This window comes from Chelon labrosus (genome assembly GCF_963514085.1).
Source record: "Chelon labrosus genome assembly, chromosome: 18".
NCBI classification, from domain to species: domain Eukaryota; kingdom Metazoa; phylum Chordata; class Actinopteri; order Mugiliformes; family Mugilidae; genus Chelon; species Chelon labrosus.
The window spans coordinates 25,898,559-25,922,669 of record NC_140351.1 but is presented as its reverse complement, the minus strand read 5'-3'; the positions used below and the strand labels follow the sequence as shown (position 1 = coordinate 25,922,669).

Sequence of the window (24,111 nt, the reverse complement as noted above, 5' to 3'; positions counted from 1 at the left end):
TTGCCTTCCTTTAAGCTTCACACAATTCCCCCTCAACGACAGGTAAGTACCCAATTGTTAATGGAAATTAGCTGCACCGGTTTCTGGTTTTTAACAAAACAAGCAAGTTTCAGTAGGAGTTCTTATTTAGACCTCAGACTTCCCACCAGTCCCCTAGTGCAGTCCAGTTGCCTTTTTTGAACCCTTTTTTGGATAAACCATGACCTGGATGACTGAGAACCTTCACAAACATTTAAGTTTCACAGTCATTTAGAAAATTTTGTACATTTGTAGTCAGAAAAAGAGACAATTTGGATGTGACTGCAACAATGAATAGCAAGACAGAGTAAATGAGAGGAAAGTGATGCCACATTTATATTCCCCATTAAAGAAGTCATAAAAACAGAAGCATGAAAGACTATAGTACTAAAACCGAACATGCCTTCTGTGTGAGAGTGTGGGACTGCTGGCTGCTAATAAATCCTGTTGATCTAAAGCTTTTTCCACTGCTGCACTGCAGCATGAGATGCAGTGTGTAAAAGCATCAGCTAAACGCCTCAAATGTCAATGCAATGTAAATGTGTGTGTACGCATGTAAAGCTACTCCATGGCAGCAGCTATCACGGATTGAGCGAGTGGGATTCCATTCCAGACAATCTGTCCCCCCCAAGCCTGTTACGCAATCAAATTAACAGGCCGGATGGTCACCACACACACACTTGGGATTTGGCAGGTTAGAGGCATAAAGTGCATTTCCGCTGCCTTTGAGGCCTGAAGCTCAAATAACACACTAAGAGCCAGATCTGAGAGTCACCTGTCAAAGAGAGCAGAGACTCAGCACTGAAATATAAATAAAATCATCTGCTGCCAAATGTTTAAAGCTGTCCACACACTAGAAATAAATATGAAAAGTAAGGAGCCTTCCAGTTAGTCTCCAGTACAATGACATCCACTGTAGAAGAACAGAAAGAGAAGAGCTCCACCTACAGAAACTCAACAGAAAATCCAAAGGATGATGGCATTGGGGCAGAACGACTGACACAATAACACATATCCCGCTGATTTTAGAACATGACTTATAATAGTTTCAAGAATTAGCAGACAGGTTTTCATTTAATTTTAGAAACTCACGTCAGTAATAACCTGTGATGATTCTTAAAAGTGTACCATCGTTATAAGATGCGTATTTTCTATTTAAATTACAATGTCACAGTAAGTGATGAAGATTAAATCCATTTTATTCCAGTTTCACGACAGGACTTGTAGATACTTTAATATTGTCAGTCCCGAATCAGCTATAACATTACGACCATTGAAAGGTGAAGTGACTGATATCATTGTTCCTGTCAGTGGGTGGATATATCAGGTAGCAAAGTTTTTCATCAAAGATGTTGAGCTTCACCACACCATTTGGTGGTTCCACAGAGACATAGAAGAAGGTGGTCTGGTCTGATAAACCATGTTTTCTTTTGCATCACGTTGATGGCTAGGTGTGACGCTTATCTGGGGATCATATGATATCGATAAACTCTCAATTCCTACTCCCATAATGCTTGTTTAGGTGGTGATACATATCAAAGTAACACCCACATAAATGCAAGGACCCAGGTTTCCCAGAAGAACTTTAATGAGACCCTGAATGTTTGACAACTCACTTGCTGTTGGTTTTAAAAATTTACACTGATTTATTTCTGTTTTGAAGAACAATAAAGCAAACGCAGAAAGAAACTAGAAATAAAGAAAAGAAAATTAAGAAACGTTTCAATCTGAAATATGGTCATCCCAAAGAGACTCAGGAAGGAAAGATGATGTAGGAGGATAAGTGATGAAAGAGAGAGAGGCGGATATAATCTGCAGCCGAGGCCGAACTGTATAATACAGAGAGAGGCATTAAGAATAGATGAGGAGGAGCAGAGAGAGGACAGCATCATTTATTCACGAGCTGGCAAGACAAGATCCTCAATCACAGCTCTGCGCAAACACCCAGTCTCAGTTTTTCAGTCTGCTGTAAGCTGATCTACAGAGTTAACCTGGAGATGAAATAGACCAGCACTCTGTAGGTCGTCTCGCCGATCAAATGATAAACAATAATGTAAAAACAAAAAACATTTATAAAATTCTGTCAGAAATGTCCAGCTGCAGCGATTAAAAGGTAAAGAACGAGCTGGTAAACATAAAACTGATACTTAAATGTCAGTTCTGGATTATTCACAAGATTTATTTTCCGATTGTCTCCTGATATTGAATTATTCAGGAGGGAAAAAAGTTGAAAGTTCAAAAAAAATGAAACAGGAAGAGAAATGCTGCTAGGGTACTGCTACAGAGAGAAAGAGACAAAAAGGGGGACAGCTCTGAGACAGAAATTTTTGTCACCATGCCAACCACGTTACCACAGCAACCTGTCCACAACACGCAAACACACACCTTACTGTGATGCGCTGGACAGTAGACCCACTGTCTCCCCGTCTTTCTCCACCTTGATTTCATTCTCTACCTCACTTTCTCTCTATCTTCACTCGCCCCTCATTAAAGAAAATTGGAGCGTTTCACTTGTTTGACAGTCAACACAGACAAAGACAAAAAAATGCAACACACGAGAGTGCATGAGATCTCTGGACAGTGAGCAAAAACTAATGAGCGATCAGTCGGATGTTTCACTACACAGACTGTTAAGTCTAGTAAACCAAAACCAAAACTAGTCGAAGGTTCAGGAGATACAGCCTTGCAAAGAGGTGAGGATCAGCCAAAAAACTGTCTGTATCTCTGCGTGGTGTGTGTGTGTTGTGTTCAGTGATGGGCATGTTACTTTTAAAAAGTAAATAGTTATTAGTTACTTCTCCCAAAAAGTAACTGAGTCAGTAACTGTGTTACTCCACTATAAAAGTAACTAGTTACCTGGGAAAGTAACTATTGTGTTACTTTAAAAAAAATGTTTAAATACGAATTAGAATTTTTTTCTGAGCATAATGTATACTTCACGTGTACGTTCTTGCCTTTTACCTAAATAAGGTTAAAGTAGTGCCTATACTTCCACCTTGAATAGGCAACATTACCTGAATGCTCCAAACTCTTGCTGCAGTCTATCTCTGATTGCTTGTGTGATTATCTTGATCTGATTAACTTGACAAACTCGTTATAGCACACATCACTGAGGGAGCCACACACACGCGCACATGCATGCACATGCATGCGCACGCACACACACACACACACACACACACACACACACACACAAACACACAGGAAGGTCCTCCAGCTGTTCATCGTGTCCTGTCATTGTTTGCCTGGCAACATCTGTACAGGAAGGCCAGTGTGTGTTAACCCCTGCTAGTGTGCACACAAATGCATACATGCACAAATGTACACACAATGCAAACACACACATAGGCTATGTCACTGCTGGGCGAAGCAGAAAGCAGCAGACATGACAGTAAACTTTTTACAAACTAACACCATCTCTACACATTCAAGGAATGGAAAGGAAAGGAAAGGTCGCCATAACTCAAAGGAGCAGCAAAATAAAAGGAGTGTGAGTGCTGATCCTAAGCTGAGGGGGAACACCAGACAAGAAATTCCTCAGGAGGAGGAGGAGGAGGAGGAGGGTTGGTTTCAAGTCTGTGCCACATTCTAGCCTGGGTCAGTCAGACATTTAAGAGCATCTTCTCACTAATAATAATAATAATAATAATAACAATAATAATAGCAGACCTGAGAAAGAATAAATAAATAAATGAAGTAGAATACTAAAAATTAAAGGTGAAATACAGTCACTGTTTCTTCTTTTAGAAAAAAATGGAAAACCCCTCCTCCTCCTCCTCCTCCTCCTCCTCCTCCTCCACAACACCATCATTCAGTCATCGTCTGGGTGTGCTGTGCTCCTATTTTTGTTGAAACTAGATTTAAGGTAAAAAACATACACAAGCCTAAACCATGACTATGGCTGAAATGCAAGAAAGTGGTCAGTAACAGGAATGAGATTGGGGTAACCTGCTGTAAGAACATCAAAATAAATATGTGCTGCTTTGACAGCCTAGATCACCGGTTCCCAAACTTTTTTGGCCGCGCACCCCCTTCTATGTCCCAACTGTGCTGATGCACCCCCAATCCCCCACACCTTAAAAACAAAAAACAAATAAAAAACGCAACAAGCCATATAGCAACATAATCACGATCACAACAATGAATTAAACTGAAAAACTGGAACATTTTCAATATAACGCAGCAAAGTCACACACAAGCTTCCACTTTTAAGAGCAAAGACAATGATGACAGGCTCAGGCTCAGAGGCAGAAAGCTGATAAGTTGGGGGAAATGTTATAATATTTTTAGCTGCATTAAACAAAAATTGCAGCAACTTTAAATGGTCATTGGAGCTAACACAACCCCATCATCATAACACAGCAGTTGTGGAAATAAAATTAGAACCCCAGTAATTTGGTGTCACCCCTGGGGGTTACTATCAAGTTCTCTAGTTAACTGGGAAAACCTTGAACTGTTTACTGAAAGTATGAAGAGATGAGCAACAATGTGGTGACTGTAAAAGTTTTTAAATTCAGAGAGTTTAGGGATGATATGCGAAAGAAAACTTCATAAAGTGGTCAGGTAGCAAGTTATATCAACACTGAGGCGACGACCAGTGGGCACACCTGACACAGTTGATTGACGTAAGACATAAACACAAGGGAACACCATCCACCATTTTGGTTCCTACCTTTAGCAATATTTTTATGTTGTTTCACTTGGAAACATATGGTGGTAGGGGAAATTCTCAACACTTCATATGTGGGAGCTTTTGTTGACATGTTTTTAAAATGTCTTATTAGTATAAAATAAGGGAAATGCCCCTTTGTTTTATGCAAAGATCCTTTTACGATTAACTGCAAAATATTTTAGCAATAAAGTAACAGTATGGAGGCATCTTCAAACTACTGTCAAACGATTTAGTTTCAAATCCGTACATCTGGAATTATCCCTAATTATCCCTACTCTTCTGTGATTTTAACCGTATATACTTGAATTAGTATGTGTCAAACAAAGTAAGATGACACGTTTGGCCGAAGGACTAATCAATTGAACAAGAAAATGAATGATACACAAATAAATATAATCCTGATTATTGTTTGGTTTTTCACACCTGATATCAGACAAAACTTGCAATTCTAAGGGATCAAAAATAAACTATATATAAACTAATAAGGGTAATAATAATAATAAAAAAAAAAAAACGTGTAAGCTTTATTGCTAAGTGAGGTAAAGCGTGAAGGTCAGGGATCATGATGCCAACCATGAGGGTCCTCACGAATACACTACAACTATTTCCATGTGTGTGTGTGGCTTTGTGTGTTTATTGTTGTTCCTCTGCGATTGGTCAGTTCCTGGAGAGAGCGGCGCATTTAGGAAATGCGGCGCAGGGTTACACAGATTACATCATCACCCCATGACCTCACAATGGTAAAACCCACAATGCCTTGTTCACAACACACACACACTGGGACTTTTAACACAAAGGAATACACCAACTGAACAGAAACCCAGAGAAGGGGAAATCTTGTTGTTAGTTTCTTTTTTATCTGCCTCTTCACTCCAACACACACATTCCTTCCCTTGCTTTATGCCTATTCCTATCATTCCTATCATTCCATATTTCCTCTCTCATTGTATCCATCAATATCCACTCTAGACAGCGTGGGTGGGGGCAGCAGTTTCCATTTTAGGTGTACACATTTGCTTCCTGCCTCACTCTCAAACAAACAGAAGTATGACCACAGACACAAGCAAATAACCGCTAACCACCAACATAGGTCCTTTTATAAAAGAAGAACTTACAAAATGACCAGCCTGCATTTGCTTGTGTGTGAAAATGACTTACAAACAAGGTTCAAAGTTCAAGGTTCTTTATTTGGCCATTTGTGCATAAACCAACAGTCCAGGCACATTGGAAATCTTGTGCAGGGCTCTCAGAGTCAACAATACATTCATTCATTCATCTTCTATACCCGTTTAGTCCTGTTAAGGGTCACGGGGGTCTGCTGGAGCCTTTCCCAGCTGTCATCGGGCGAGAGGCAGGGGTACACCCTGGACAGGTCGCCAGTCCATCGCAGGGCTAACACAGAGAGACAGACAACCATTCACACTCACACGCACACCTACGGCCAATTTAGAATCACCAATGAACCTAATGAGCATGTCTTTGGATGGTGGGAGGAAGCTGGAGTACCCGGAGAGAACCCACGCAGACACAGGGAGAACATGCAAACTCCACACACAAAGGCCAGCCGGCCCATGCATTCGAACCGGTGACCTTCTTGCTGTGAGGCATCAGTGCTAACCACCAGAGTCAACATTTTAGTTAAAAAAAGTATAAAATATAGAAATCACTACACAATAAAAAAATATAAATACAAAATATAGAAACAATATACAACTGTAATATTACAATATGAGAAGTATGAAGGTGAGAGGGCAGTGTTGGTGACAGAGTAATAAACAATAGTAAATAGATACACTGGTTAGACTGGTTCTAGGAATGTGAGGTGCTCTTCTCAGCGCTGTTCTCCCCTCCGTTACCATGGGCAACTTGAGATCGCTGCCATATAAGACGTTCGAACTGGCCGCACTCTGCAGGCTCTGTGGTGGCGTCGACCATCCTGTGTGGAGTGGTCTGCTGGAGCAGTGACATCGCAGAGAGGGAAAGGAAGAAGCTGGATAAGATCATCAGGAAGTCCAGCTCTGTCCTGGGCTGCCCCTTTGGACTCGGTGGGGGAGGTGGGTAACGGGGGAGTTCTGGCTGAACTGTCCTCCATGCTGGACAATGAGTCCTGCCCCCCTCCATGGTGACCTGACGGGACTGAGGAGCAGCTTCAGTGACAGACTGCTTCACCTTCCATGTGTGAAGGAAAGATACAGAAGGTCTTTCCTTTCTGCTGCTGTTAGGCTCCACAACGAGCACTCCTAATATGTGCAATATTGTTACACCTTATGGTGTAATAACACCAGTCTGTGCAATATGTCTATCATCTATCTCTGTCATTTCTGCGTGCTGTTGCAAACTGCAATTTCCCCACTGTGGGACAAATAAAGCTTTTCTTATTATTCTGAGCAATCACTCTTTGCATGGGAGGTGAACGGGTAGTGGGTCTACTAAAGTATTAAATTTGGGAAGTGTGTATAGCAGCAGTTAGAATGTATGACTCTTTCTAGGGTGCAGAGAGACCTGGTTAGCTTCTCATACAGCTATACTGCCCATTAGAGCTCAGCCCCCCATACATTAACAAAACCACTGTAGCCCCATAGTTCCCTAATCGTTACCAAAAAATACATTATTACAAAAGTACTTCTAGAAGCACACATAAAATTTATTTTTGAACAGGTGTTGAATTTAATATCAAAACAAAAAAAATGATTTTGAATAGATTCTTAATTAATTAGTGTATGGTACCACACATGTTGGAGCCCATTTGAATCCAGTTCAGTGTCTTAACAGTACTCACAGTTCCTGGGATGCAGAGTGCTGTTAGATACAGTTTGGCAAACCCCTCCTTCAGCAGTGTCCCGTCACTGTGAAGAAGAATCACGTCCTCGGGCTCCATCTATGTTCATAAGCATCCAGTAGGTTCTCAGCACCTTGGTGATGCTGATTGGTAGGTGTTTCCCAAGCACAGGTCTCTCATACTGCTAGCACGAGGAACTAACTAGTAACAGTCCGCAGTGTGGTCACGATCTAGCATCAATTAAGTAGAATTCCCGAAGGAAAAAAGCTCAGACTGAGCGTCCAGTCTCTCCAACAACCACTAAGTCGTGCAGGCAGGCACGCAACTAAGTGACACTAACTTAAATAAATAATGCTTATTGAACTAAGTTTTAGAGGTGACTTTCTTTCTTGCTCCGTCTCTTTCCTCTCAGCCCCACCCACCTGACAACCCGGTAGCTTAACTTGAACATCACTAACTGGCTAATCAATCAGACTGACACCTGTCCATACCATTAACGCCACAAAAAAACAGTGCGTCCAGGAATCATGTTGAACATAGGACATTCCATATACTTAATGACACGTCCCAAATACCAGTAATCTTCTATGTAACTTTGCAAATTCATGCCACAGGCCAGATTAGATTCTCTGGTGGGCCGGTTTTGGCCTGTGGGCCATATGTTTGACACCCTTGGTTTAAACTAGTGAATGAGTGGAATGTCTATCTGATCACTCTCATGCACACACACCTGCGTGTGACTGAATAAGAGAGTATGTTACTGCATGTTTGTGTGTTTAAAAAATATGCCTGAGAAAGTCACTCCAGCTAGCCGGAGAAGTTAAAGACCATCTGCCAGCAAGTGCTATGTGCAACACACGCACACCCACCCACCCACCCACACACACACATATATATAAATAATAATAGATATAAATGATTTATGGAGAAAAAAAAAATCTGTGATAATGAAATTCTTTATGTTTTAACCATTTTGTGGTTAGGGCCTTATTATTAGCCTGGACGAATAATGGATTATTTTAGCATCTGAAGAAATGAGGCTCCACATGTTGTGTCAGACAGTGGCATCGGTTTCCCTGAAGTCATTAGTTTGCAAAAAGTTACCACTCGTCCATCTATACCTAAAAAAGTTGAGATGTTCCGATCAGTATCAGGGCCCATCCAGGCATTTTCAAAATGATCAGACTGAACTGAGCTTTAGCAGTGCCTGGTGTTTTATAGTTATTATAGTTTCCTGGAGACAGCGTCAAAGAGGAAATTTTGTCATGTTAAGATCAGATCAGGACTAGGATCGGCCGATACTCAATATTTAGTTCAGTTGCTTAATGATCTCTCCTTTACTCAACGTGAATGCTGCACCTGTCTGAACAAAAGCATCCATGCTTTATACTTTATGCAGAAATAATCAACTAAATAAAATGTAACTTTTGCCAGCAAATTGTTAACAGGTACCTGACACGTTTTAATTTGCTACCAAACTAAATATGTACATGTATATTATCATATAAGACTTGAAAACCAATAACCAAATTAAAAAAAGAAGTATTTAGGAGTAGTAAAGAAGTAAAAATATCAATAAGTTCTGGTTCCACAAAACTTCCTCTTCCTCTTCTGTTTTAATGGCAGTTAGCTAGAAGGAGAAAACATTACAGATAGTTGGAAAACTGGAACATTTTTGGTTTAGAGAAGCCTTTTTGAAACTCTCGGGGAGGAAATTGTGTTTATTTAAAATCAAACTAGGACTCAAACTAGGCCAATTATTTGAAGCTAATGCTGAATACTAGGGATGCACCGAATAGTTGGCCACCGAAAGACTTTAATCACCGAAACAACACGGCCAAAACAGGATGTTGTGATGACACAAGGAACAACCGCAGCCAGCACGGGCATGTCTGCCGTGTGGACGTATTTCAATATATAATACTTTATATAAATACTATATAAAGACCCACTGATAGAAATTTGCAAAACGTGTTATGCTGAAATTTCAAGAGGGGTCAAGAGAATTTCTCCATGTGGGGTTTAATTTATCACCTGAAATCCAAACATCCAAGCAAGAAAGTTTCCCGGTGATGATGCCAAGGCAGGTGTGCACAGTACATCGATCGCAAAAAATTATTTTTTTCGCACATTCCAACAATGCACAATATAAAATAAAATAAAATTCAAAATAAAATGTTTAACTTGACTCCACTCATGTGTACATTAAATAATAATGGAGCAGAAGCTTTTGCAGCTGGAAATCAGCATCCATCCGCTGTGCTACACTGAGCATATTTGTTTTTATTAATCGCAATGAATATTTTCATAATTTTGCAATTGATTTATTCTTTGAAACATTAATATTAATTTATGAAATTGCAATGCCTTGATTTTAGTGAGGGTAGTACACAGTCATAGCCATAAATGCAATGGTACTAATAATCGTCTCAATAATTTCTTTCGGGGTTTCGGCCAAGAATTTTCATTTCAGTGCATCCCTGCTGAATACCAGAACTCTCTCTTCATGAAGAGAAGATTTAATTAAGGACTGTTATAGTAGAACGCATTTATTAGTGTACCCAATGAAATGGCAAGTGAGTGTATTTTGCAAGGTGTAAAATCTCTCCAAATCAATTTCAGACTCAAAGAACAGCCCATACAACTATTATTGTATCAACCATATATTGCAGTAATAAAACAATTTTTTATAACATAATAAAGAATATGAACCCATTTAAAGCAACAACAACAATCTGAAGTAAGAGTAAAAAACAACAACTACAAAACAAAAGCAACGGGACAGAATCCATAAAGCTAGTGTTTGTTCAAAAGTTTGCCCGGGTTCAAACCGGCAGTCAGAGTCAGTCTCTCGCAAAGCGAATGAGTGACCTCATCCTGATGAGACATGATACTGTGTGTTGAACACACACAGACTCACACACACAAAACTTAACAGCAGCAGATGGCAGCAGATGTTTGTTGGTCCCTCAGAGAGCAGTGATGTTCCTAAAGCTGTCTGGAAACCATTTTCTGCCTCGCTGGGGGCATCGGAGAGAGTTTGTGTGTGACAGTGTGTGTGCTACTGACTCAACAATGCCTGGTGCATTCAATATGTCAAGTGAATGTGTTCCTGCATGTATATACAAACCAGTGATGAATAACGCTATGTGTGTGTGTGAGAGTGACTCAATGAACAGCAGAGTCAGGCGAGACTGTGCTGTAGTGTAAGTATTGGTGTGCGTGTGTATGTGTTAGTGTATTTTGTCATTTTAAGGACAGTGTTAATTGTTGAATGTGAAGACACACTTGAAAAGCTGTTTCCTACAAAGCGCAGTAACTTAACAACTTAACAAGCGGTGATGTTTTCACTTGCTAGTTCATTAGGTGCACTAGTCTAAAATAACAATACTGCATTAAATCTTGTCTTTCAAATAACGGAGGGAGCTGCTGATTCAACAGTTTTGGAGGCTGTGATTTATAGGATTATTGAATTGTATTGTGTTGTACCGTCACATGCTGCTATTATTTTGACATTTTATTCACTTGACTAGACTAAAGTAACAGACACACTTTAAAACAGTGTTTAATTCAATCCATTTTAACAGCACCACAAACCACATCCTCCAAGTCCAGTTGAACTACCATGTTTCTGATGCTGTATCAACATCAGCTGTAATGTTATACCAAATGCATTTGTTTTCACTAGTGCAACTTATGTTTAGGCAAATGAGTGTTGGTCCTCACAATGTTCCACCACTTTTGGAAACCCAGATTTTACTTCAGTACCACAGCTAATAAGTTCTTTGTGCTAGTCAGAGGGCTAGCTAGCCGCTGAAATAGCCACAGCTAGACCGTAGCTAAAGCTAAAGTTTAGTTGCAGATTAAAAATATCTGTTTTGATAAACATTTTAAATTCTACACATAATAAAGCAGCTGCTGAATAGGTTCAAGATGGAGAAGAAATAAAAGCAGCTAACCTCCTGATAACACTAAGTACTTTGGCATTTTTTCATGGGATTTGGTAGTTTGGCTTAGTTTGGTGTTACTGGACTCAGTTCTGGGCAGCACAGTGTGTCAGTGTGCCTCACAGCAAGAAGGTTCCGGATTTGAATTCAGCCAACTGGGGCCTTTCTGTGTGGAGTTTGCATGTTCTCCCTGTGTCTGCGTGGGTTCTCTCCAGGTACTCCGGCTTCCTCCCACTGTCCAAAGACATGTTCATGTTCGTTAGGTTCATTGGTGATTCTAAATTGGCCGTAGGTGTGCATGTGAGTGTGAATGATTGTCTGTCTCTCTGTGTTAGCCCTGCGATAGACTGGCGACCTGTCCAGGGTGTACCCCACCCAATGACAGCTGGGACAGGCCACCCCCCCCCCCCAGCGACCCTTCACAAGACAAGTGGTTACAGAAGATGAATGAATGAATGGATGAATGTTCACCCTATTACAGAAGGTGAATTATTTGACTTAACTTAATTCTTATCAGAATGTAAGTGTGGTAACATTTAGATTACATTTTGGGGAGTGGGGACTAATACAGAGATAGTCTGGATAATCCTCCAACCACTGTATCAGTGTACCTAACTGGAAAGTCGAGTAAAAATAGGCAGACAAGGAGCACTGTAGGGTCCTGGTATTAGTTGCGTGTGCAATAAGAGTATAACATCATTGAAGGCAGCCCAAGTCATACACAAGTTAAATTAGTTAAGTTACCGTGTCTGAGGTGTCTGAGGTGCCTTGAGTGGGTTGAATGAAGAGAAAGAATTTCCCCACAAGGGATTGATATAGGACTAATTCTGCTCTATCTTCTTCCGATGACTGAATGCCTTCTGAGCCAGTGGAATAGTCTCACTCACTCATTAACAACTAACATATTCATCCTCACACACACACAGTTGATGTATGTTCATAATGTTTTTCTAGCTTCTTGCCTCAGAGTTTGTGTGTGTGTGTCTTAATGTCTGTGCGTGCAGATGACTCTGGAGAGAGAGGTAATGAGTGCTCAGCTTTTCTCAAACAGTCAATCCATAAACCATCTCATCTACATTTGAAAATCAATGCATGCAGCTGCCCTGTCTGCCTGCAGCTGACACACACAGATCAACTCAGTGGACCCTCAAAGTGGGATAAAAGTCAGATTCTGTTTCATTCTGGTGCAAACATCAAGTTGCAGACACTGTACGCTCTTTTGTTTCTTTAAGGACCCGCTGGTCTACTGCTGGAAAACTGCACAGTCAATTGGCTCCTTGTTGAAAAGTCACAGTCCACTGCATCCCACAGTCAGTTGCAAATGTTACTACTCTTATTCAAATGTCAAGCAAATTTGCCCGTAGTCACTGAGATCCAGAGGCTCAAGTACAGGTGAAACTTAAAACACCTCCTCTGGTTTTTGTTCCATGAACAAAGCTGGTGACACATCCATCAGTCCAGATAAACATTTAATGTGATTTCTGTCTGTCAGAATTCAGTCTGATAAATCACCAAACCATCCAACAACTACCGGCAACAAAGGCAGACAAACAAAGTGCAACACCTCAAGTTTTGTCTGGATCAAAAAGTTACACTTACGCAAAGACTACAGTGAGTTCTGTGACTGTGTAAAAGGGAATAACTCTCCATACCAGCAGGTGGTAGTAGTCTTTATTCATCATTCAAAATGGGAAACGGGAAGAACTCCCAGAGGCTAGGAAACCATGAAGAATTAAAAACTGTTTTATTTACTTTCTTACCTCTGTTTCTCTTTTTGTGCTCTGGTTCTCAGCCAATCTGTGTAATTCCTGTCACTGACTCATTTCACCACCGATTCAATATGCTGAATCAGTGGAGCTGCCAACAGGGGTCTGACCAGAAGCAAAGGTGCAGAACACACCACCAAAACTAGGATCACAGATGCTGAGAGACAGCCCAACACCAGCCCAGCACCAGCTCATAACTGGCTTAAATTCGGCCTGAAACTGGCCCATCATCGACAAATAGTGCATCACAGACTTTTCTCTAACTAAAGCAACAACTTCACTCATTCAGCTATCTGATGTCATTTGTGTCACATGACTCCACATCTGTCGCAGCTGCCACGAGTGAGTCCAGAGCGCTGTCCGTTGTGTTTAACACTGCACTCCATTAAACGTCAGGCAGGACTAACAGGACCCTCCAAATGCGTGGACTTACCGTGCAGCCGTGCATGGAGTCAACCTCACCCATAGAATCCTCGGGATCATGATGTACATCCTGTAATCACACACACACAGAGGTCATGCATTAACACACAGCTGATACACAGCCTCAACACGGTAATAAGCACCTGCTTCACGTGCAACTATTAATGGTTAATGGCTGATTTAATTTACTCCAAAGCTAACATTTCATGAAGTATATACCCAAACTTAATCAAACTTCATATCACTGACAATAATATGATTCTGTACAAGCACCCCAAATTTTGTGACCCTTAGTCTCTAGGGGGCGCTACAAATGCAACATTTCAATATCTCAGAAATTGCACAAGCAAACTTCACGAAATTTGGCATACACACACATCAAGTTGCGTGACATTACGTCTACAGGGGGCGCTACAGGTGACACAGAAACATTTCATATGACTTTAAGGCCTATAACTTCTGAAGTATTCACCCAATTCTTATAAAACATAGCAGCCGTCATTATAATATGAGTTTTGTGAAATTCGGGCTGTAGGGGGCACTACAACGACTACACTGAAAAATAGTAGTAACAGTAATATGTAGTATGTATGTAGTAATATTTATTAGGTTAACTGTCACAATTTTTATTTTGTAATTGTAAGTATCAGTGAGAATTGGAATTATTCAAGTAAAACTAAACATGTCATTCAAGTAGTACACAAACCATGTGGGAAAAGTAAGTTTTACTATTATTTTCACATAATATTCAAAGGTTTCATGGTCATTGCACATAAACGTAGAAATACTAAGTAAGTTTTATTAAGTGTTGCGTGTTTTGAATCGGCGCATGCGCCTTGTGACGCGCATACAGCACGCATGCGCTTCGTTGCCCGCCAAAACACAAGAAGACGATGACGGCGGTAGGTTTAATGGAGGCAGTAGCGGCTAGATCATTTTGAAGGTAAGTCATTCAGGGTTTTTCCTGCATATGTAATTGAGTTAAAATAACGTATCACTGTAGCTTAATTTTACTATGGTCACTAAACTCAACTTCCCTGTAGACTTGGGTCATACACCCCAGGGGTACAGCAGTCCTCTTGGTAAGTGGCCGCACAAGTTATATGTGGCCAGTGCAACATGTGTTGCTAGCTAACCAGCTAGCCTCTTTTTATTTTGGACTTGCAGTGAGACCAGAGGTTGTGCTAGACTTTTTCGTTGTCTGTCATTTTGACTGACAGGGTCATAAAAATCCTGTCATAATCTATTTTTACCTTTAATTTTTAAAAAAATGATAATAATGACATATTCAATACCATTTAATTTTCATTCATTTTTAATATTTGGGATCCATATAACTGGCCATCAAAGATGACTCAAGAATCATGAATCTAGAGTATATTTAACCGTCTCAGTTGAGTCCTACTACGTTTGATTGTTATATAATCAATAAACGGCATCATTCAAACATCTTACTCGGCAGAGAAACAAAACATACTTCCAGACTTGACCACTAGCAAACTAAGGCACTCAGCTGACTCGTGGATCCCTGCTTAACTGAGAATCAGCAGCCACTCACTCGGTCGGGAGAGAAATGAAACTTAACCGACTCTTACTAATCAAGAGAGACAAGAGCCAATTATTATCAGAAATACATTGATTTGACAGTGATACAGTTTATTTTGGTTACATGATTCTGTAGTTTTAATGTAGTATTTCTTGAAGTATTCTGTAGTTTTAATGTATTATTTTGTCTTTGTGTTTTTGTCCTTAAGCCCAAAGCAACAACTTTCTGCAGTTGACACAGTGAAGTCAAGCAGCAGTCAAGAAGTCAAGCAGCAGCTACAGCAAGCAATTTCCCTGTAGGAAAGACCTACATTTTTAAGTGTTATGATGGTCTGTCTCTCTTCCATTGTTAATTGCCTTTTTCTTGCCATTTTTGTAGCAACACACTACTTTCTGCAGTACAATACTGTTCACGTGATGCTCATGAGGGTCTGGTACCAGAGTGTGTTCCAACACTGCTTTTATGCAGACAGAGGGGGTTGTAAGTAATCAAGAAAAGTTGGAACACCTGTAGGAATTAGTAGCACCAGCTTTCAAGGCTGATTCAACCTTCATTGCTGCAGAACAGCTTTAAATTGTTAACCCACTTCGTGTTATTATTATTATTTTTCAATTTTGGGTAACCAAATCTTTTTTTTAACCTCTGGCTGTTCAGTACTTATCTTTGTACCATTTCAAGCTATTAATTGGACTTGCACGACTTGAATTGCAAGAAATAACTGGAAAAATGAGGGTGTTCCTAAACTATTGACTGGTAGTGTATATTTTTTTTACTTTCTTAGACATGTATGACCAATAAAGTAAAACTATCCTCTTTTTTATTAGATTACAATCAATCAAATAATGTCATAATTTCATCTCTACAAAGCATTATAAATAAATGCACCAGACTTTATATAGTTATAACTTGAATTAGTTTGACTTGAAGCTTGTTTTTCATTATGGGGTGGCACAGTGGAGAGGTGGTTAGCACTGATGCCTCACAGCAAGAAGGTCACCGGTTCGAATCCATGGGCCGGCTGGCCTTTCTGTGGGAAGTTTGCATGTTCTCCCTGTGTCTGCGTGGGTTCTCTCCGGCTTCCTCCCACCATCCAAAAACATGCTCATTAGGTTAATTGGTGATTCTAAATTGGCCGTAGGTGTGCGTGTGAGTGTGAATGGTTGTCTGTCTCTGTGTTAGCCCCGCGACCCTTAACAGGAATAACCGGGTATAGAAAATGAATGAATGAATGTTTTCTCCTGCTCCCCATGATTAAACCAGAGTTCAAAACATGAGACAAAAAAAAAGTCCACAGACGCTCAGCGCGAGATCAGCAGGGCCACCAAGCTCGAGTCGCTTCTGCCTTGTCTGCTCGGTCAACAGGTAAAAAGAAAAACAACAGGTATAAATTAGCAATAAATTAGCTGTGACGTTGAATATGTTCATGACTAAATGGCAAGTTGTTTAGAGTCTGCTATTGACAGCAAAATAACTATACTGTAAAGGTGAAACAGTTAACAGCAATTTTGTTTAGAAAGCCATAATCACTTAACGTCACATACTTCTAATTGGTTGTAGGACTATTTAATTGCATCTCAAAATCACTACTGGACATGTTCTGACAATTTCTAACTCTTTCTATAGTGTAATCCAACAGTCATATAAACCCAGGAAACAATCAGAAAGTTTGAGGACCTTTATCATGATTAAATTACTTCAGTCATTATGTTCTTTCTTAATGATGACTGGTGTCTTTATTTGCGTTTTACTGGAGATCTTTCTGTCATTGGCGTGCAGCGAACCTTCCAGAGTTCAGTTCTAATCTGAGATTTGTCTATAAAATAACAACAGGCCAGAGATCAATAAATAAATAATAACTTATTATGTGTCTTATCAGTGACAGAGAGAAATTTCTGAGCTTGTTCCAAACCTTGTATCATCTCCCCCAAAATGACGACACACAACTAACAGCTGTTCATGGTTCTGATCCAGTGGTAGGTAGAGATCCATTAGAGACAGCAGTTACAATATTCTACTGACCACATGATGGCACTGGTTATTTACTAGCCACTTGTGATCACAATGAACAAGACGGATGCTAATTCAATCTCTGAACGGGGCTTGAAGGTTTCAGACGGGGGCAGAACATAGAGATCTAAACAGCTTTTAACTTTTTCTTCCAGTACAATTCAATTATTTATTTTATTTTATTTTATTTTTGTCACGCACAGATCCACAATTTTTTTCTTCTCAAATTAGAGGATTTAAGGTTTCAAGTCAAATAAAGTTAAATATACACTTACTTTATACACTTACTTGCCAGTTCTTTAAGTACACCATTAAATCAGCTTGCACACTGGAGGAAATTGTGGTATTAGTTTGATGAGTTTTCATGATTAACTGAACTGTATCTGTATGCGTAACTGTGGTATATTCATTCATTCATTCATTCATTCATTCATCTTCTGTAACCACTTGTTCCTGTGAAGGGTCACGGGGGGTGCTATCCCAGCTGTCATCAGGCGAGAGGCGGGGTACACCCTGAACAGGTGAGTGGTATATGATACAGTATATTTACCTTTTCCATTTTTTAGACTTGATTTTTTTAAGTGTTCAAATAACTTCTGAGACTGTGGTTTCTAGTACTATTCAATAGTATTGTGTTGTACCAACATATGTTCCTAATATTTTGACACTGTAGTCAGTAGGCTAGCCTAAATAACACACTTCAGGGTTTCATTCAAACCAGTTTCCACCGCCGTTTCAGCATCAACTGAACGTTACAACAGTCATGAAACATGATTTAGTGCAGGACTGTTATATTAGAATGAATCCACTAATGTACCTAATGTTTCGTCAAGTGAATGTACGATTGGATGATGACTGGCAGTTCAAATTGTTTGAAATGATCAAAGTCAGATCTTTGGTAATCTGGATATTTTACTTCATAAATATTTTTCATTTAATGATTACTTGCTTTCAAAACTGCCTATTTTTCAAAACATATACTAACATTGAACTGATTCAGTCCTAATACAAGATTTAGAGGACTGTCACATCTGAAAGTATTTCACTGGTGTACCTAATCAACTGGACAGTGAGTGTATGTTTTATTATGATTACAATTAATTAATGATGGAAATAATAATTAGCTGCCGCCTAGAGGGAGGTTAATTAAATGTTTCCATTTTCATAAGTTTTCCTGTTGACCCATGATAAAATATTTAAGCATGCAATGTGTAGCCATCTTCTTCCATACATATTTGTTTCCGCATTCAAGAACCAAACTTGTTGAATGATCTTGTCTTCATGGTTAGAAACCCTACGAACGTATCTCCTCATATCCACCTCGCACTCCTTTGTGTGTTTATATTTGTGTTGTGGCAGCTGGAGCTCAGCTATTAGACACATAGCTACATGCCCAAGGACTGTAAGAGAGTTGTAACGCCCGGCCAAAGGTTGTCCTCACTGAGCAGAGTGTCAGAAGTGCATTCATGTTAATAGAGAGGAGGTGAAAGGCAGCAGGTACGGGCTTGTTAGGAATCAGAAAAAGAGAAGCAGGCCGCGGTGCATTTTTGTGTTTCAATCGGTTGTGACTCAGGTTTTATTATTGGTATTTGCCTACGGAGTGACACACGTTTCTCCATGCAGCCATTGTGACACCTCATACAGGAAGTGGACACACAGACGTAAGCTCTTCCTGAATCGTGCAGTCGGAGCGGCACCGCCTCCTGCTCTTTATCACGATTTACAAACTTGTAGGAAGGAAGAACTGGAAAAAAAAAAAGAAACACGCACAGGAGGTGCTTTGTTTCAATCTTTTATCTCAGTTTTGTAGAACAAACCTTCATTTTAGACATTTGCATCAGCTGACATTTTGTTTTGCACCAAAGAAATAAATCAAATCAAAACACTACAAGGGCTTCCACAAACTAACTTGCTGCATCCTGTGCCCCAAATAACCACAACTGGCATGATTTTACGCTGTGCTTTTAGGAGTAACTGTCTCATATAAATATGATAATTTACATCCCACAGTTTGGCACTACACCACTGCCTTTGAGATTTATAATTTGTCTTTTCTACTACTCTAATACTTCTGTAGAATGTGAACTTTTTAAATCTGACACATTTAAGCTTCTTGTTGAGCATTTGTAGGACCAAAAACTGGTTTTATTGTCACATTTTTAATATATCATAGCCCTTGCTTTAATCAAATCTTGGTGCATTATTTTCATGCATCAACATTTGCTGCACCTAATAATGACCTACAGTATGTTTGTGTAGTCTGATTTGCAGTCTCCATAATGTCTTAACAAGAGCTCAGAGGTTGGCAAGGGACATGATGCTGCCACAACCAGGATTCATAAAGGCTATATGCAGCATGTCTCTTAATAGTATACCTTAACTTATTTACTTTAGTAATTTTTGTTCCTGAAGGATTCTGATGGATGTTGTCATATGGATGTAATTGTTACAAAACATTTTTAGCTTAAAACCTTGCTTTGGCATTTATATGCAAAGTAGCTTGGCAACATGATGCTACCATCACTGCTGTTTTTTTAAAGCCATGCGCGTCTCTTAGTGATTTAATACTACTTTAATTTGTATTTTAGACATTTTAATCTAATTCTTACAGACTATTTTCTATTTCATTTAGCATCAAAACCTCTCTGGACCTCTTTTGGGGCATTTGTGGGACACAAAAACTGATTTTCATACATGGTAGCCCCTTCTTTAATCAAATCCTTATGTAAAATTTTCATTCATTCATTTATTCATTCATCTTCTGTAACCGCTTGTCCTGTGAAGGGTCGTCATCAGGCGAGAGACGGGTTACACCCTGGACAGGTCGCCAGTCTAATGCAGGGCTGCATAATTTTCATGCATCTGAATTTTTTGTTGCACCTAATAATGACTTCACTGTCATATTTGTTCAGTTTGTGGCTTGCTTCTAAAGGTTACAACAGTATGTTTGTGTTCTCTCATCTAATTTGGAGTCTCTATAATGTCCTAAGAGGAGCTTTTCTCAATTCAGCAGTAAAGCATGGCTATTATGATCCTTTTTGGACACTGTGGTAACCTGTAACACAACTTTAATATAATTATGTGCTCTGAATGATTTACTGATATCTGATAATTGAACTTACTTTTACAGTAGCTTTAAGTCTCAATAGGGGTTTAAAGCATTAATACAACACTCCCAAGCATCACTGCACTTATGTGTACTCAGAGCAATCATATGATATTTTATCTCATACTTTATTAATTTTTTTGCTTTATTATGCTTGTAATTTAATTTTAGATAACTATAGGGAGGTTAAATGGTAGCAGTTGTCATTTATAATCATTTTTTTTACAAACCATTTAGTGACACAAATGCTTTTAGCACTAAAACATGGGTATGATCTTCATGAAGAACATAGTTAGTCTGTCCTGTAGGACAAAGGTTAGGATCAGCATCAAAAAGTGGCTATGACCTATCTATAATCTACATCCAAAGCACCCCGACAGAATGCTTCATAAAGGCTATGCAGCATGTCTTTGATCTTCTTTCTATTATCCAGAAGCAAGGCAGCCTAACAACATGATGCTGCTACCCCCGTGCTTCATAAAGGTTATGCAGCATGTCTCTTCACACAGATTTTGAACTACTTTAACATGTATTGTAATTATGTTTTGTTCCCGTAGGGGCTTTATGGATGTTGTCATTATCATTCTAATTGTCTTTTCTTATTTGGAGTCTAACAGGAGCTTAGAGGCTGACTTACCCCTGTAAATTGCTGCCACCCCTGTGCTTCATAAAGGCTATATGCAGCATGTCTCATGTTTTATACTACTTTAACTTGAATTTTAGTCGTTTCAGTCCAATGGGAGCTTGATGGAAGTTGTCACCATTGATGTAATTGTTAAACCCCACTTTAACACTTCTTTTAGTTTAAAAACATGTCTTTGCCTTGACAACAACTTGACAACATGATGCTGTCACTACCATGCCTTGTAAAAGCCATGTCTCTTAGTGATTTAAATCCTACTCTAACTTATTTTTTTGCTCCAGCAAAAGCTTTCATGGATGTTTTCATTTAAAATAAAGAAAAAGAAGACCCCCGCGACCCTTAACAGGAATAAGCGGGTACAGAAGATGAATGAATGAATGAATAAAGAAAAAGATAAAGGCTAGCCTACACTGTGTAGGACAAATTTAAAGTCCATGCAGATATTCTGTAACTTTATGCTGCAGTTTAATCACAGCATTGATTTAAGTGTATGTCATGATGCATTTTATGATGTATTTTATCATCAGACTGCATATATATATATGAGAGAGACACACACACACACACACACACACATTTGTACAGCATCCGCTCCTGTAGCTCAACTGAAAGTCACTGAGTTGTCAGTCTGGTTGACATGAGGACGAACCACAGTCTCGGTGTGTTTGTGTGAAGGACTCACCTCTCCAGTCGCCCCCCCCAGCGGCATCTTCCGCCAGGGATCTGCCAGCTGAGCCAGAGGCATCTTGTCTTTCTTCTCCCTCTTTACTTTCGTCTTGTATTCCCTTTTTTTTTATTTTTTGCTCCGCTTTGGTTTGTCCCTCCCTCGGTCGACACTTTCAGTCCAGCGTAATTCTCCTTCTTTCCTCGCTCTCTTTCCTCTTTTCTCCTCCTCTTCTTCTTTTTTTAAAAAAAATATTTTTATTCAGAACTGTTAAGCTTGTAGTCCCGTTTCTCTGTCGGCTGGAACCGAACCGACCGAGCGGAGCCGAACGAACACGGGCTAATTCCGGATCTGCTGTGGGGCTGAGACCGCCCCTTCCTCTGGAGAGTCTAGCAGACGCAGAGAGGAGGACGCCCTTTTTCGGAAACTGATTGTCTTTATCTCTCCGAATGTTTCTCTCTCTCTCTCTCTCACACACACACACGCACACACACACACACACACACACACACACTTCCGTTGTTTCCCAATATGGCGGCCGGTGTCGGCTTACCTGTCCGTCAGACCGCAGCGTCACTCATGCGTCACGTCAGGAGGCGGCATCCTTAGGTAATAAGAAAAGTTGGTTAGCACGCTGAGTCTGATTTGGAGCTTCGTGCGTGGGCAAACATCAGTGATTCATGCCCAATTTTTCATTTCTGTCTCCATTATCTTTTTTGGAAAAATATTTTAAAATAGCCGAGATGTGTTTTCCTTTGTGTAAAAACACAAGCACCCATAAAAAGATACAAAGCAGCTACAAGGAGAAAAATAAAAAAATAAATAAAAACAAACAAACGCGAAAACACACACAAATAAACACAGACAAAAAATAATACAAAAACACAACACAAACACCAAAAAAAACACAAGAAAACCAAAAAACAAATATGATATCTAAAACGGACGCAAACAGATAATCGACCACAAAATACAATCAAAGAACAACAACAAAAAAAATCAACAAAAGACAAAAAAATATTACACAAGCACTAAAAGACTCAAAATCCAACAAGCAATGGAAAAACTACAACGACAAAGGAAACTACAGTCACAGGAATATTCAAAACAGCCACAAAGTGACACAAAACACAAATATTCAGAAAAAACACACAGAGATCAAACATGACCACAATGCGCTGTCGCACAACCACAAAAAATCTGATCTGTTTCTCACTTTATTTTGAGATTTTGTACAAGGGGTCGAATCACTGAAAATGTCTGGAACCCATATTGTTTTTGTTTTTACTCTTATTATATTTTGTTATTTTTACCCATGAAGGTTCCTGGTGTTAAGTTTGTATTTCCGTAGTGTTTCTTCAACTAAAATTCCAGGTCATTATATTTCAAAGCCTTCATAGGCCTATGTGCTGGATTATTAAACATAACATTAATCCGAAGGAGATATGCGTACGTGACTTTATATCAACTACAGTTCAGCTTTATGGTGACACCTAGCGGTAGATGAAGTAACAGCTGAACAGTTTTACAACCTGGACCTTATTTCTAGCATAAAATACCATCGTTTACTCACCAGTATCACTTTTCTTTCACCCGGATGATGATAACACGTAAGTCCGGACTCAACGGGGAATAGCACTAGCGTATCATAACAAAATATTGGCGAAATGAACGAGTTTCGCTGCAGATAATGTGTTATTTAGAGGCTGCGTTTCGATGCCTTGACCACTCCCGCTATATGGATATACACTGATCTAATTATCTCCTGAACAAGTGCAAATGAAACAAAACAGTAGTTCCCCTTTAGTTAAATGTTTTTGAAGAAATATTTGGTCTTTAAATAATACAACCTACTGCTTTGAGGTCCCACATGATATTTTTTCTATTAGTGGATCTTAACCCATATTATTTCATAAATCACTGTTTTTAGCAATTATAAAAAGAGAATTGGTTTTCTTTAAATCATTTATTTCATAGCCAGCCATCATTTCTTCTTTAAAACAGATCCATAATTGTATTTAAACTCTCAAAATGCATCTGTAAATCTGTAAAATACTAAAATATATTATAGTGCATCTATTTGACCAACAAAAAATGTTTGCCTCCAATGTTTTACCCACAAACTGGATTCAGATTCTATTGTGTCATCCGTGAGTCAAGCAGGTAACTTTCAATCAATACTTTATATTATTTTCTATTGTAGAACAAAACTGAAGGTATTAAAACTCCTAAAAATCCCTCTTTTAGGAGCCATGTCCAAACTTCTAGCTGGTACTATTGAGGTACTTTACACTTAAGTTTTCTTATCTTGACTTGCTGACGTACAACCTGAAGAATCACTTATCTCCTCTAAAATAAAACACTAATCACTAAGTAAAGAGGACAGAATTGTCCAAATACCTAGCAGGTGGTTCCGTGCTTTAAGACAAACTAATATCACAATATTCATGATTACAAGTTCAAGGTGTGATCTAGAGGGTCTCAAACAGCTTCTGGAAGGTTTCAGGACATTTAGAAACGGCTTAAAACACAGGATAAAC

The 24,111-nt window shown here is 39.3% G+C and overlaps 1 protein-coding gene across 2 annotated transcripts in view; it reads right to left on the bottom strand.

Annotated features, from left to right (window-relative positions):
• The window catches only part of rps6ka3b (ribosomal protein S6 kinase, polypeptide 3b), a 63,251-nt gene extending 41,075 nt beyond the window's left edge, over positions 1 to 22,176 (bottom strand). For both annotated transcript variants that reach the window (XM_084566160.1, XM_084566161.1), the window contains exons 1-2: positions 21,590 to 22,176; positions 13,616 to 13,675 (exon numbers count right to left, since the gene is read on the bottom strand). In XM_084566160.1, the coding sequence (XP_084422286.1) occupies positions 13,616 to 13,675; positions 21,590 to 21,652 (123 nt within the window). In that variant the 5' untranslated portion in view covers positions 21,653 to 22,176. The remainder of the gene's footprint in view (positions 1 to 13,615; positions 13,676 to 21,589) is intronic.
• Positions 22,177 to 24,111: the final 1,935 nt, after the last annotated feature.